Source organism: Malania oleifera, chromosome 1 (assembly GCF_029873635.1).
Source record: "Malania oleifera isolate guangnan ecotype guangnan chromosome 1, ASM2987363v1, whole genome shotgun sequence".
NCBI classification, from domain to species: domain Eukaryota; kingdom Viridiplantae; phylum Streptophyta; class Magnoliopsida; order Santalales; family Ximeniaceae; genus Malania; species Malania oleifera.
In genome coordinates, this window is record NC_080417.1 from 89,962,086 (window position 1) to 89,976,752 (window position 14,667).

The 14,667-nt window shown below is 36.7% G+C and overlaps 1 protein-coding gene across 1 annotated transcript in view; it reads right to left on the minus strand.

Annotated features, from left to right (window-relative positions):
* The window catches only part of LOC131155488 (uncharacterized), a 15,790-nt gene extending 1,552 nt beyond the window's left edge, over positions 1-14,238 (minus strand). The window contains exons 1-5 of the mRNA XM_058108679.1: positions 14,025-14,238; positions 1,503-1,648; positions 1,290-1,409; positions 1,126-1,169; positions 887-1,012 (exon numbers count right to left, since the gene is read on the minus strand). Coding sequence (XP_057964662.1) covers positions 887-1,012; positions 1,126-1,169; positions 1,290-1,409; positions 1,503-1,646 — 434 coding nt within the window. The 5' untranslated portion in view covers positions 1,647-1,648; positions 14,025-14,238. The remainder of the gene's footprint in view (positions 1-886; positions 1,013-1,125; positions 1,170-1,289; positions 1,410-1,502; positions 1,649-14,024) is intronic.
* Between the last annotated feature and the right edge of the window lie 429 nt (positions 14,239-14,667).

The window sequence follows — 14,667 nt, forward strand, 5'->3', positions numbered from 1 at the left end:
CCATGTTTTTTTTTTTTTTTCATGGGGTGTTTAAAAAAGCTACTATACTCCCTATCACGGGTGTTATTTATCATGTATTTATCGCTCCACATACTGGGAGGCAACAAATGCGGATGAGTGTTAATCCTTGATGTGCATTGTTGGCCCACAACTAAGCTTTTAGGTAAAGTGACAATCTAACATCTAGGAATTTAGAAAAGATTATTAGTCCAGCTGTCTAATATGCTGAGTTTTTCATACAATCACAAAAACATACCAGGCCCAATTTATACAAGCCAAGAACATTCCACATATATCAAGGTCAACTAGGATTTATGAAGATTTGAACAGTTGATTTGGGAAAGTAACATCTGTTGGATATATATTGTTGTTCCCTATTCCTAACTGCTTATATCATGTGGGGTAATTGATGGTCCCACATTGTATTGGAGCTCTTGTTCCATGACCTCCTAGGTTCAATTAAAATAGGCAGTGTTTATTCATTTACTAATTTTGTTATAATAGGCTTAGGTAGTGTTCAGAAAAATGGATTTCGGGGCTTGGATTTGGAACTAAGTTGATTTGGGAGGAACTAAATATAATTTTATACCAAGTATTATCCAAATCCATGCGGGTATTTGTATTTGTTTTTGTGCACCCATTCAACTTCCATTTTTATGCCTCTCTAGTCAGGGGTCGCATGTAGGGGGAGTATTAGGATAGCTTGATAAACATTGCTGGACCCAATCCCCTAACTGTTAACCTTTTGAGATAAATGGAAACCAGACAACATATACAACTAGATAAAGAACACAACACCAAATAACTTAAAAACTAATCAGATGGGGCAAGAAAAGACCATCGGAAAGTGGGGACGGAAAAGAAGGAAAAAAACAGCCGCACATACCGGTCACCTATATATTTTCCCTGTGTAAAGTAGCCGAGGCATAACTCCTCTACAAGATTGTGTTGCTTATCAAAGCCCTGTTGTCCAGCAAAATATATAAGCCTGTGGCTATCCAGAGTGTTTCCCCTGCTTAGGCCAGAAACTCCATTAGAAATATTCCTAAAAACAGGCTGCTTTATAAAACAGGTTTCCTCTCATATAAAATGACAACAAAATAATGACTTGTACTTCGAACTTACGTGAGTCCAGTCATGTTATACTCCATCCCAAGACCCCTAAATATCTGCAATTTTAAAACCCGTAAGCAGTCAAAATGCATAACTACATATCAAGAGACCAAAGGCACGCGCACACACACACACACACAAACAGTTTTGTCTTTATCCAATGAATGAGATTAAACCTCTGACATCCGAGCTTCAACTTGTTCAGATCGAGATCCAAACTTCTCATTGTAATACTCTTTCTTATTAACACCCTCTTTTGGAGCAGTGGGGTTAAGAAAAAAGGGGTGCCATTTAACCTGCAGATTTGAACTGAAGGTAAAATAAAGCAGAGGATAGAAACAAAAGTAAACAAAATTAAATAAAAAAGATGAAAAAACAGAAAACAGAACCTCAAAATCAAATTGATCTTTCAATGAAGCTATAGCTTTGTCCAGATTTCTTTTACCCACAAAGCACCATGGGCATACTGTGTCTGAGCTGACATCTATACGAATAAGCTTCTTCCCAGAGCTGTTACCAGCTGATTGAGCCATACCTGCAATATTTCCAAAAAAATAGTCAGCAGATGTTTTACATTTCTGACTAATAAGACAGCAAGCACAATGTAGAAATTGAACCCAGCTATGAGTGTCACAGATGCTATTTATTGACAAGTACTGAACTTAACAAGGGCAATTAGTGCTTTCAGCGATGAGTACTGAAGAGAGTGCTGAAGTTTAAGGCAGCATTTGGTAATGTTAGAAAATAAGCATCGACTTGAATAGTAATATTCTCACAATAATTTAATAATATTGTATAGTAATAGCAACATGTCAACAACAAGAATAATAGTAATAAATATATAAATAACAAGAAATTAAAATGAAATATTATATATTAACATTATAATCCACATATAATTGTTACAATGTCTTATTATAATATTCCAAAAATAATATAGCAGAATACAAGACATTTATTTTAATATAAATAATGTTAGCTATATATTACCACATTATCACTCTATTATATGATATTGCAATCAATTATGTTAGGGCAAAAGGCGCTGACCTCTTCTAAGGCTTGGCAAAAAAACAGGGATCTCCCATGAGATTTTTGGAAATCTCATGGACTTCCCTTGAGCTTTCAAGAATACCACATACCTCCCTTAATGTTTGCCAAAAAGACACAAATTTTCTCTTGTATTTTGCGAAAAAACAAACTTTTCAAGAGGTATAAGTGTCCCAAGAATCAAATGTCAAGGAAGGTATATATCACTTTTGAAATCTTAGGGGAGGTCCATGGAATTTTTGAAACCTCAAGAGAAGTCCTTATCTTTTTGCCAAATCTCAGGGGAGGGTAGTGTCTTTTACCCATTATGTTATCATATTTTAATATAATATCATATTATCATTCTCTAACACACATTATATTATGTGATCATATGCAGAATTATATCTCATGATATTGTATCATAATATTATATAATCTTGTAATCAGTTAAGTTTATCAAATAATATTATATTATTATTCCAAAACGTGATATTGCTTTGTATTTTCAATGTAACTATTTATTATTATAAATATCATAGTAGTGTCTGAAAATAATATATTATAGTGTAAAATACATTACTATATCATTTTTTAATATAATAGCATACTTATTTACAATTTTTATAATAATATATTATGATAACATAATATTTTATTCAATTTATTTTCCAAGTTCAAGACATGAACAGCCTCCCAAATTGTGGAGGTAACGCTGCTTACATTGTGCCCTCTCCAAACCCCTGATAAAGCGTTGGAGCTTTGTGCACCAGATGTGCTTTTAGGATGCTATTTTATTTTCTAAAGATAGTCCTCCTTGTGTAATATTCTAACTTTTCTGCAGGTTTTTAGCTAGTTTTAGGGGTTAAGGTTAATTTTGGTAAATTTGGTTCAAGTGTTTTAAATTGAGTCTAAAGGTGCTTCTAGCTTTGTTATGCTTGTAGGTAGTGGGTTGTGAGTGGCCCATGACTTCTATAGGAGCAGTAATCCTCATCATCAGATTTTGTGATCCTACGGTTGCTAAGTTTTCTAAACATCTTCACAAGTGAAAGGGTGCTCTTTTTTTGCTTCAGGTTGTCCTACTTAAATAGTTTAATCCAGTCTTGTCTTTCATCAATTCCCCTTTTTTTTCTTAGTTTAAGAATCCAGTATGGGTTAACACCAACAATATGTTAAAAGATTAAAAGGCCTTATAAGGTTTTGTCTCTTCATGTATTATGCAAGTAGTGAGGCACATGCCCATGTCTTTCTACCTTGTGCTGTGCTTGGATTTTTTGGTCTGTTCAGAGAGTATTGGGTTTGGACTAGTTCTTTAGAGGACTTTTTCATGACTGCTTTTAGAGGGTTCGAGAGGTACAAGGATGCGAGGAATTATGGTTGTGTGCAGTTTTTGCTTTCTTATAAGTGCTTTGACCAGAGAAAAATGCTTGTATTTTTCAAGATCTAATTTCGCCTATTGATTTGATCTAGGGGATCTGATTGTCTTTTTTTGCTTCAGTGTGGGTTTTTTATCTGGTTGGGAGATGTGGCCTCTTAAGATATACTGCAAGATTAATGATCTTTGTTAGCTTAATTTATTGTCTTTTTCTTGTCTACATTTGAATTGTCTTTTCTCTTAATTTTTCTTGTTCTGTTTAGTAGGATTTCTTATCATCCTTGCATATTCTTTCTTCTCTTAATAAAATTTTTCTCTATGAAAAAATATTCAAACATAAAATGAATTAGTATGTTATATTATTGTACTATAGTACAAATATATATCGCTGAACATCTTATACAAGGCCATAGCATATTCCAACTACCTCTCAAAAACAACTATTTAAGAGTGTTATAAGGTTAAGAGTAGGCCATAAGAACTTTTTCCTATAGCAAAACAAATGCCACTTATTTCTTGTAAGTGAGAAAAAATGCTATAGTGGTACCAAATGGAGGCTTTTAGTGCCTTTCATTGAAAAAATGCTATTACTGAACCCAATCAGTTACTAGAAGTTCTTTAGTTCATGTAACTTAAAATGCATTTTTTAATGGAATAAATCCTTATTCAAGCCATTTTAGGATGGCTACATCAATCTGGCCCACCACAGTGACAAGTTCCATTATATCACTTTGAAACATTTCTTTTTCATTTTCCCAATCTTCAGCTAGCAAGAACATTTAGATACTTCTTACTTTTTGTTCTGTTCTTCTTCCTATTCCCTTGTGTTTATTGTTACTAGTTCACACTCCTATTCAAATTCTCATACTCATACATACACTTCCCTTAAACAGGAAAGCAAATTTCTCATAGATTAAGAACCACCAATTACTCAAGACTGATCAAGGTAATTTACAAATGGGATGAAAAATTAATTCTCCTAGTCTCCACCTATCCACAACAGACAAAGGAAAATGATATGACTACTCATGACTCTTGTCAATGCTTCCCAACTTCTTCAGAATCAAGACCCTATCCATTACAAATCCAGGAACTTAGAAAAGCTAAATGCACCCAATATTTTTCATCTCTAAGTAGTCACGGCAGATCAATGAAGCCAGCTACTAATAACCAGTCAGGACTCACCAATAAGGCTTCTTCATCTTCTTCCCTTCTTCTGCCTTCCTCCATTAGCCGTAAGTAAATATCCAAATTCACCAAAATAGCTTCATACAGGAGCAGATTAGTCCAGCAATAAATTATTAATAAAATTATTATACTTTCTAATCTGCCGTATTTGTCTGACTTTAACTTGCAAAATTCAGTCTAAACTAAGTTTGTTGATTCATATGGATGTGAGACACGATAGGACCAGCTGTTTATACTAGTGACCCCTGTTCTGCTATTTCCTCTTGCAGTGCTTGACAGGATGAGAAGCTATTCTTTGAGGAGCAAACTAGTTGACTAGGGAATGTATCGTTGGCCCTTACAGGCCTTATTGTCAAGGCCTTCCCACTTCATTTGTCTCCACATTTTCTCACTGTATAGTGCTTTGGGTTACAATGCCGTCCATCATTCTTCCCCGCACTTGCACATTGGAATATTGGATCATTGATCAGGGGCATCAGAACAGACAGTTGCGAGAAAATTTGTGATTTTATATGCCAAGCCTCTTTCTAGTTGACAACAAAGTTGCAGGTGGTCCTCAGTTCTCGCTCATTTTTTATAGATAAAAGAACTGCCCCTGCAACTATATTTCCAAGTCTCAAAGAAGTATGCTTCTGAAGTCTAATCTGTAAACCCAAACCTGATTTCAGCAGGACTTGGAACAGAAGTTATTCAGATGGATTTCATATTAAAGCCATGTGTTGACTTTCGAGTCCTATCCCGTTTTGATAATGACAAAGCACAGCATCTCATTTGTGCGCTAAGTATTTGAACATGTTAAGTTTCAGAAAGCACAGATAACTGATTCAAAATGGAAGCCTTGAAAGTACCTAAACAAACACATCATATGACGTATTCCATGAATATGTGAAGAGCAAAGCTTGAAGATCTTATATTTTTCAGTTGTATTGATATTTGGTTTCAATTGTGCATGCATGATCTTTTGATTCGAATTGAAGCTCTATATTGAACTTAGGAACTCTAATCTTTCATGAAAAATCTTTCATTTAAAATGTTTAACTTACACAAAAGGTTAGAAATGGATTTGAAATAAAAAACTGGCCAAAACTCATTTTTACAAAGGGGCCACTCGACCGGATCATATAGCCCGATCAACCAGTGTTCAAACAAAGATGATCCGGCAGACCGGATCATAGGGTCGGCCTACCGAACCATGCTAAAAGTGAAATCGCCCTTTGGCCGGTCAACAGGACCTCTCGAGTTGAAGCCTTTTTGAGCTCCAAACGGTCATAAAATTTGAAATATATTATTATTATATTACCCAACGGCCATAAAACAGTCATATTTCAAATTTGCCTATAAATACCAAGTCATTTCACTTGGAGAAGGTTAGAGAATTATATTGAAAGCATACTTAAACATTCTTAGATTCTTGTTTATATTTATACTCATTTTTGAAGATCAAATTGAAATTTCTCCTACTTTCTTTTTGAAAATACTTTTTGGAGAAAATCTTTTAGGTTATTCAAGAAAGCTTTGAGCATATATTCACTCATATATACTTACTTCAAAAGCTTCATATTCTTGATATTTCAAAGGTCAATCGTTAGAAAATCATTTTCCATACTCTCATTTATTTGAAAAATATTTTTTGAGAAAAATACCCTAACTCTACTTAACTTCATATTTCAAATAATTTGAGAGTGCATTTAGAAAGTTTTTCATTGTACATATCAGCTCTTGAAGGAGTATTTCATTACACGTAAAACTCTTTCTCAAAACATCTCTTCACGGTTCGGGTTGTGAACCGTGCCCCGTGAGAGTGTATTACTTAAAAAGGTATCTCCACCTAGAAGGAGGGATTACGGTGTGAACCGTACCGAGCAAGGGTATATTGCTCGAAGAGGCTTCTCCGCCTATATGGAGGGATTACGGTGTGTACCGTACCGAATGAGGGGATATTGCTCGGAGAGGTGGCTCCACCTATAAGGAGTGGTGTAAGTGGTGGCTCCACCCGATTAAAGGAGTGGTATTGTGAAAATATTTGGGTGGTTTTCTCAAGGCGAGGACGTAGGCGAGGATAGTTGAACCTCGTAAAAATCTCGGTGTCGTTCTCTCTCCCTTATCTCATTTATATTTTCGCACGTGTATGATTGTATATTTATTGTTGTGATTGTTTTACATACACACCTTTATTTTTGATTGGGATATTATTGGTGAATTAGCAAAATAATTAGCCAAAGTTTTTAAAAATCCAATTCACCCCCTCCCCTCTTGGAATTACACCAATCCTCACACCATGCCATTCCAAAATTAGATGCCTAGACTTTGATCTCTTCATTTGTTCATCCTCTTGTACCCTATTATAGCTTTTAAGATAGCCTCACTTTCTAGTGGGCTTCTACAAAACTCCTTGCCACCTAGTTTTCTTCTTCTTCTTCTTCTATAGCCACATGACACCTACACTGATGACACAGCAATTTAGATGTCTTCATTTGCTAGTAAGGTTTCTTCCTGGATTTTCTCATTTCTGATTGAGGTTTCTCCTCAGCACTCCTCTACTCCTGTTAATTATAAAAACTCCAACGAAGGAATTAAATCTTTCCAGTATGCTAGTTGTCTATACAGTTGTGCTAGCAAACTCGCACACATATCTGGTAATCTGCCCAAATTGGTTCAAGTTAAACAAATAGGGGTATGACCTCCATACCCAACAGACTTGTTGGGAGAGATATCAACAAACAATCATAGCGAAATAATTCTTCTCCCTATATGCAAGCAAACATAGTGTATCTCTACTTACATGCTGAAAATAATAAGAAAAATAATTAATCACACCAAGCCACAAGAACACAAACAATTTTTTACGTGAAAAACTTTCCCAATGTGAGGAAGAAAAACCACGGGACCTAGTCCAATTGAAACCTCCACTATCAATCAAATAATAGGTACATCAAGTCTTCTCTAATCTCAATTAGAGGTTACAAATATATCTCATCAAAAACAATCTTGGCAAATACAAAGAGAATTGGAGAGAATATACCAAATTTGCGGCTACTATTCACGGGCAAAAATCCCAACTCCCGAGCTCCAAATCCGGCTCCAAATCTGATCTCCATTATTCAGATTGTAGCTCCTTGAGTCGTGAACCTCTTCTCCAAATTTCAACTCGATCGGACCACAGATGAAGCGGGATCAGAATCTTGATGAAATATGGGTAGCATGGGAAAAATCACGTTTTTCTCTCTTTCTTTTGAGAAGTGACGGCTCCTCCCTTCTCCCTTTTCTCTTTATAACTTCTTTTAGGTTTTCACACTAAAAGGACTGGACTTTGGGCTTTTAATAAAGCCCACTTAGGTTTTCCTCCACATGGAAGGAAATAACCCAACAAATCTCCCCCTTTCCAACTATGTGGAGGGGATCGGCATCCCGGCGATCGAACAACAAACTTCCAGCTTCTCCCTTGGAAGTGTCTTTGTTAACATATCAGAATCATTATCATCAGTGTGAACCTTCTTAAGTTCTAATAACTTATCGTTCAACGCACCTCTTATCCAATGGTATCGTACATCAATGTGCTTCGATCTTGCATGGAAACTGGAATTCTTAGCAAGATAAGTAGCACTCTGGCTATCACAAAACAACACATACCTCTGCTGCTCGAAACCAAGTTCTCTCAAGAATTTCTTTGCCCATTGCAACTCTTTAGTGGTTTCCGTTGCTGCAATAAACTCTGCCTCTGTCGTAAAAAAAGCAATGCAATTCTGAAGTCTTGATTGTCAAGCTATAGCCCCACCTACAAAAGTTATCAAATAGCCCAAAGTAGCCTTACAAGTATCCACATCCCCAGCCATATTTGCTTCTGTGTAGCCAACTAACAATGGTTGTCCGTTTCCCAAACCAAGTCTCAAGCTAGAAGTGCCTCGAAGATACCTCATGATCCACTTCACTGAATTCTGGTGCTCTCTTCCCAAATTTGACAAGAATCCGCTAACTACACCAACTGTATAGGCTATATCTGGTCTTGTGCAAACCATTGCATACATCAAACTTCCTACTGCTGAGGCGTAAGGAACTCTTTCTACGTCTTCATTTTCCTTATCTGTAGAAGGACATTGCTTTGTACTTAGTCTGAAGTGGGTAACAAGAGGAGAGCTAACCACTTTAGCTTTGTCCAAATTGAACCTCTAAAGCACTTTCTCAATGTACTCCTCCTGTGACAAATATAACTTCTTGGCACTCCTGTCACAACTGATTCTTATGCCAAGAATTTATTAGCTGGCCCCAAATCCTTCATAGCAAATGATTTACTCAATTGCTTCTTCAACTGGTCAATCCTTGAAACATTCCTGCCAACAATCAGCATGTCATCCACATAAAGCAATAAGAAAAAAAAAATCATCATCAGAGAATTTTTGAACAAATGCACAGTGATCTGAAGTTGTCTTCTTGTAGCCTTGCTCCCCTATAACAGACTCAAACTTCTTATACCACTGTCTCGGTGCTTATTTCAAACCATATAGGCTTTTCTTCAGCTTGCACACATAATCCTCTTTCCCTTTCACTCTGAAACCCTCTGGTTGCTTCATATAAATCTCTTCCTCCAAATCACCATGAAGGAAGGCAGTTTTCACATCCATCTGCTCAACTTCCAAGTCGAGACTAGCTACTAAGCCGAGTACTATATGGATCGATGACATCTTTACAATTGGAGAGAAGATCTCATCAAAGTCAATACCTTTTCTCTGACCGAACCCTTTTACAACCAATCTAGCTTTGTACCGTGGCCGTGAAGAGAGCTCATTTGGCTTCTTCTTATAAATCCACTTGTTCTCCAAAACTCTTTTTCCTTGAGGCAGCTTCACTAACTCAAAGGTGTGGTTATCATGCAATGACTGCATCTCATCTTGCATGACCTCAACCCACTCTGTCTTGTGTTCATCTTCCATGGCTTCTGCAAAACACTAGGGCTCTCCCCCATCAATCAATAACACATATTGTTCTTCTGAATACCGAGTGGAAGGATGTCGGTCTCTGGCTGACCTCCTGAATGGAATCTCTAGTGGAATCTCTGGCAGTGTCAACTACTCATCAGTCTCAACATCTCCCTGAACTTGTAAGGGAACATCCACATCACCTCTACCCTAGTGGTCATCCTGAACATCATTCTCAACCTGAGATAAAAAATTCTTCAACGGAACTGGATCCACATCAGTCAAACTGCCACCCTACTGAGACATAGATTTCTCTGCCTTCTCAATATCCTGAATCATCTTATCTTCTACAAACACGACATCTCTGCTTCTCACAATTTTCTTCTCAACTGGATCATAAAGCTTGTATCCAAACTCATCTTGACCTTAGCCAAGGAATATACACTGTCGCGTTTTCTCATCAAGTTTGGACCTTTCATCTTTTGGAATATGCACAAATGCTTTGCACCCAAAAACACGCAGATGATTATAGTAAACATCCTTACCTATCCAAACTCGGTGTGGCACATCAAACTGTAGAGGAACACAAGGTATAAGATTCAACACATGAACAACAATGCTCAATGCCTCCCCCCAAAAGGATTTTGGCAACCAGGCTTGTGAAAGCAAACATCTCACTCTCTCAACCAGTGTTATGTTCGTCCTTTCTACTATGCCATTCAATTGAGGAGTTTTCAGAGGAGTCTTTTGATGCCGAATACCCAGCTGTCTGCAATACTCATCAAACGGACCAGAATACTCTCCACCGTTATCAGTTCGGATGCACCTCAATTTCTTCCCAGTCTGTCTCTCAACTAGGGCTTGAAATTTCTTGAACTCAGCCAACACTTGGTCTTTTGACTTCAAGATATATACCCACAACTTTCTTGAATGATCATCTATAAAAGTCACAAAGTATTTGGAGTCACCAAGTGTTCTTGTCTTCATAGGACAATACACATCCAAATGTACCAAATCTAGTATCTCTAACTTTCTCAAATGGGGGAAATTCTTGAAAGAAACTCTGCTCTGCTTCCCTGACAAACAATGAGTACGCCTTTTCAGAAGTGTACTTTTTAGTCCACATAATAGACTTTTCTTCACCAATAGAGCTAATCCTTTCTCACTCATGTGAGCCAGTCTCTTGTGCCACAACTCTGTTATACCATTATCCTCCATCGCATTAACAATGTCGTTAGAGATCTTTGCTTGCAGAATGTACAATGCAGAGTGCTTCATGCCTCGAGCCACAACCATAGCACCCCTGGTGAGCTTCCACTGGCCAACATTGAAAGTGTTACAGTACCCTTCGTCATCAAGTTTACTTGCAAAAATCAAATTCAAATGAATGTCAGGAATATGCTTCACATCTCTAAGAACTAAACTCGTGCCACTATTTTTCTTCAGATACACATCGCCAATTCCAATGACTTTAACCAAGCCATCATTGCCCATCTTTACTGTTCCAAAGTCACCAGATCTATAGGATGTAAAGAGATCCTTCTGAGATCTAGCATGAATGGAGGCACCACTGTCAATCACCCAGCTGGTCTCATGATAGGCAACATTTATCATCTCAGCATCATAAACAATGAGGAATTCTGCCGGAGTGGTGGTAGCAACTATATCATCACCATCTTTGTCATCTCCATTCTTCGTTCCCTTCCCTTTCTCATTCTTGTTTTCTTTCTTCAATTGCCTGCAATATTTCTTAATGTGTTCATTTTTCTCACAATGATGACACTCAACATTTGCAAACTTGTTGGACTTGCTTCTGCTGTGATCTCTATTCTTCGTACCTCTGCTCTTACTTCTCTCCCTCTTTTCTGTAACCAAGATCTCTGACTGTGAAGAGGATCCCTGTGTTTTTCTTCTCATCTCTTCATTTAGCAAATAGCTCTTGGCCATATCCATTGTGATTACACCTTCTAGAGCGGAGTTAGACAATGAAGTTTTGAGCGTCTCCCACGAGTCCGGTAATGAACCAAGCAACCATAACCCTTGTATCTCATCATCAAACTTAATACTCATTCTAGCCAACTGATTAATAATTCCTTGGAATGTATTCAGATGATCAGATAAAGGAGTCCCGTCTTGGTACCTCAAAGCCATCATTTGTTTAATCAGAAACAACTTATTATTTCCAGTCTTTCTAGCATATAACTGTTCAAGCTTACTCTATAGAGAACATGCATTCGTTTCTCCACTAATATGGTTCAAAACATTATCATCTACCCATTGCCTAATATATCCACACACCTGTCGATGTAACAAAGTCCATTCCACATCAAAATTTTTTTCTGGTTTTTCAGCACTAAACACTGGTAGGTAATAATCTTTAACATAAAGAAGATCCTCCATTTTTCCTTTCTATATGTGATAATTTGAGCCATTGAGATTAATCATTCTACTAGTATTTGCTTCCATAACTCAAACTGTCAACCTGACAATTTGTCAACCTGGCTCTGATACCACTTTGTTGGGAGAGATATCAACAAACAATCACAACGGAATAATTATTCTCCCTATATGCAAGCAAACATAGTGAATCTCTACTTATATACATGCTGAAAATAATAAGAAAAATAATCAATCACATCAAGTCACAAGAACACAAACAATTTTTTACGTGGAAAACTTCCCCAGTGTGAGGAAGAAAAACCACGGGACCTAATCTAGTTGAAACCTCCATTATCAATCAAATAAATGTACACCAAGTCTTCTCTAATCTCAATTAGAGATTACAAATATATCTCATCAAGATATCAACAATCTTGGCAAATACAAAGAGAATTTGAGAGAATATACCAAATTCACGACTACTGTTAATGGGCAAAAATCCCAACTCCCGAGCTCCAAATCCGATCTCCACCGTTCAGATTGTAACTCCTTGAGTCGTGAACTTCTCCTCCAAATTTCAGCTCGATCGAACCACAGAAGAAGCGGGGTCAGAGTCTTGATGAAATCTGGGCAGCATGAGAAAAATCACATTTTTCTCACTTTCTTTTGAGAAGTGACGGCTCCTCCCTTCTCCTCTCTCTTTTTATAACATCCTTTAGGTTTTCACACTAAAATGGCTGAGTTTTGGGCTTTTAATAAAGCCCACTTGGGCTTTCCTCCACAAGGAAGGAAATAACCCAACAACACATTAAACCCAATCTATATTTTGATTAGTTATTTGTAATGTTTCTAGTAATTCCATGAGCGCTTTAACACACTCATAACACAACAATTGAAACCATATCATTTACCAGTGTTGTCAATGGTCTTTGTAGTGCGGGGTCATATCATGATTGTTGCCTGAATAACTTGCAGTTTATTACCTGAAATGCTCAAACCACAGAACCACTACCTTCCCTGGAATGCATGCATCATTTTTTGTTTTAACCACTCAACCATCTCAATTCTCAACATTCCTATTTGAGTTATTTATTTGATGAACATCATATTTCTATGGGTCCAAAATGGGTAAGATTCCCTCTAGTTCCACAAGCTACATCTCAGCTAGCCTATCGTTTTTAATGGACAATCGAACCTCGATATGATAAAAAATATTTCTATCATATGTTTAGTTGATGTTACTCTTCGACTCTTAGTCCTAGTCCAACTAAAAGGGAGGCAAAGGACAACAAAGGAGGGGGGAAAATGATATCTTAATTTATCAACCAATGCTACTGTTAAATTCGAACCAAAAAATCATAACTCTCTTAGCCTCATTAAATGAGTTTAACATTCAGCTACTTACGACTCTCTGGCGCAGGAAATATGTGAATGTCATATTTTCCACCAAAATTGCAATCGTGAAATCCACGATTTCACTCTTTGATTAACACTCCAAGAAAATAAAAGTTATTCACAAAGTTTGAACTGTTACGGCTTGCGGTGGCTTCCTACCAATGAACCCAACAACGCTTATCAAATTCAATTTCCCAGATCAGAGTATAAATGAATTTCACAGAAATAATGCAATTTTCATCAAATGAGGTCTCTTTCTCTTTCTCTTTCTCTTTCTTTCTCTCTCTCTCTGAAAAGATTGCAGAAGTATAGACATTCAATAACCAAAAACAACGTTTAAACATTAGGAGTTTCACCAAGCAGAGTCGCCATTAATTTGACAAGGATCAGAGGAACACACAGCAATTGAACAAATTACTTAATCATTGCATCAGAAGAGAAAACATAAAACTAATATATAAATTTGATGGAACAGAATCACACAAGAACTTCCAGGAATTTAAGACCATGAAGAAGTGATTAAAATGAGAGAGAGAGAGAGAGAGAGAGAGAGAGAGAGAGAGAGAGAGAGAGAGAGAAATGAAAGGAAAAGAAAGAAAATTTTATGAGAAATGAAGGGTAGACATGTTTACCTGCAACGGGTGGGGGTTGGTGGGGAGACTCCGGCGAGCAACACAACGCAATGGCGACAGTATCGATGTTATAACTTACAAGCTACGGTTTAAATGGCCTTGTTCACTGGTCGTGCCCCCGCGGATTGCCAAAAGCTTTGAAAATTTGCGAGGAAAGACGAGTAATGCTAGATGATATGGAGCTTGTGTCAGCCGCTGACTAAATAAAACGGATGGCATGAATTATTTTTCTAAGAATAAAAATATAAAGATCTTTGTAATAATTGAAAAGGGTAAAGATTACACTGTTTAAATTTATCTTCACTAAAAAGATACATAATTATTTAAAGGAATAGAAGATGATAAATTAGATTTTAAAAAATTAAAATTTAAAATTATTAATTAATTAATTAGGTTTAAAATTACATGATTATATATTTTAGAAAATAATAAATATATTTCAATTTAAAATAAATGCTTTCAACACCTTTTAAAGGCTCACATTTAGTAATTGTCTTAATACATATGACAAACTTGAATCATGATATTTGAATTAAAGAATGAGTTGTGAATCAATATGTATTAACAGGGTTACCACTAACGTTTCTTATTTAATGAGAAATGGAGGTAGACATGTTTGCCTCAACTAGAGGAGGGGGGGCGG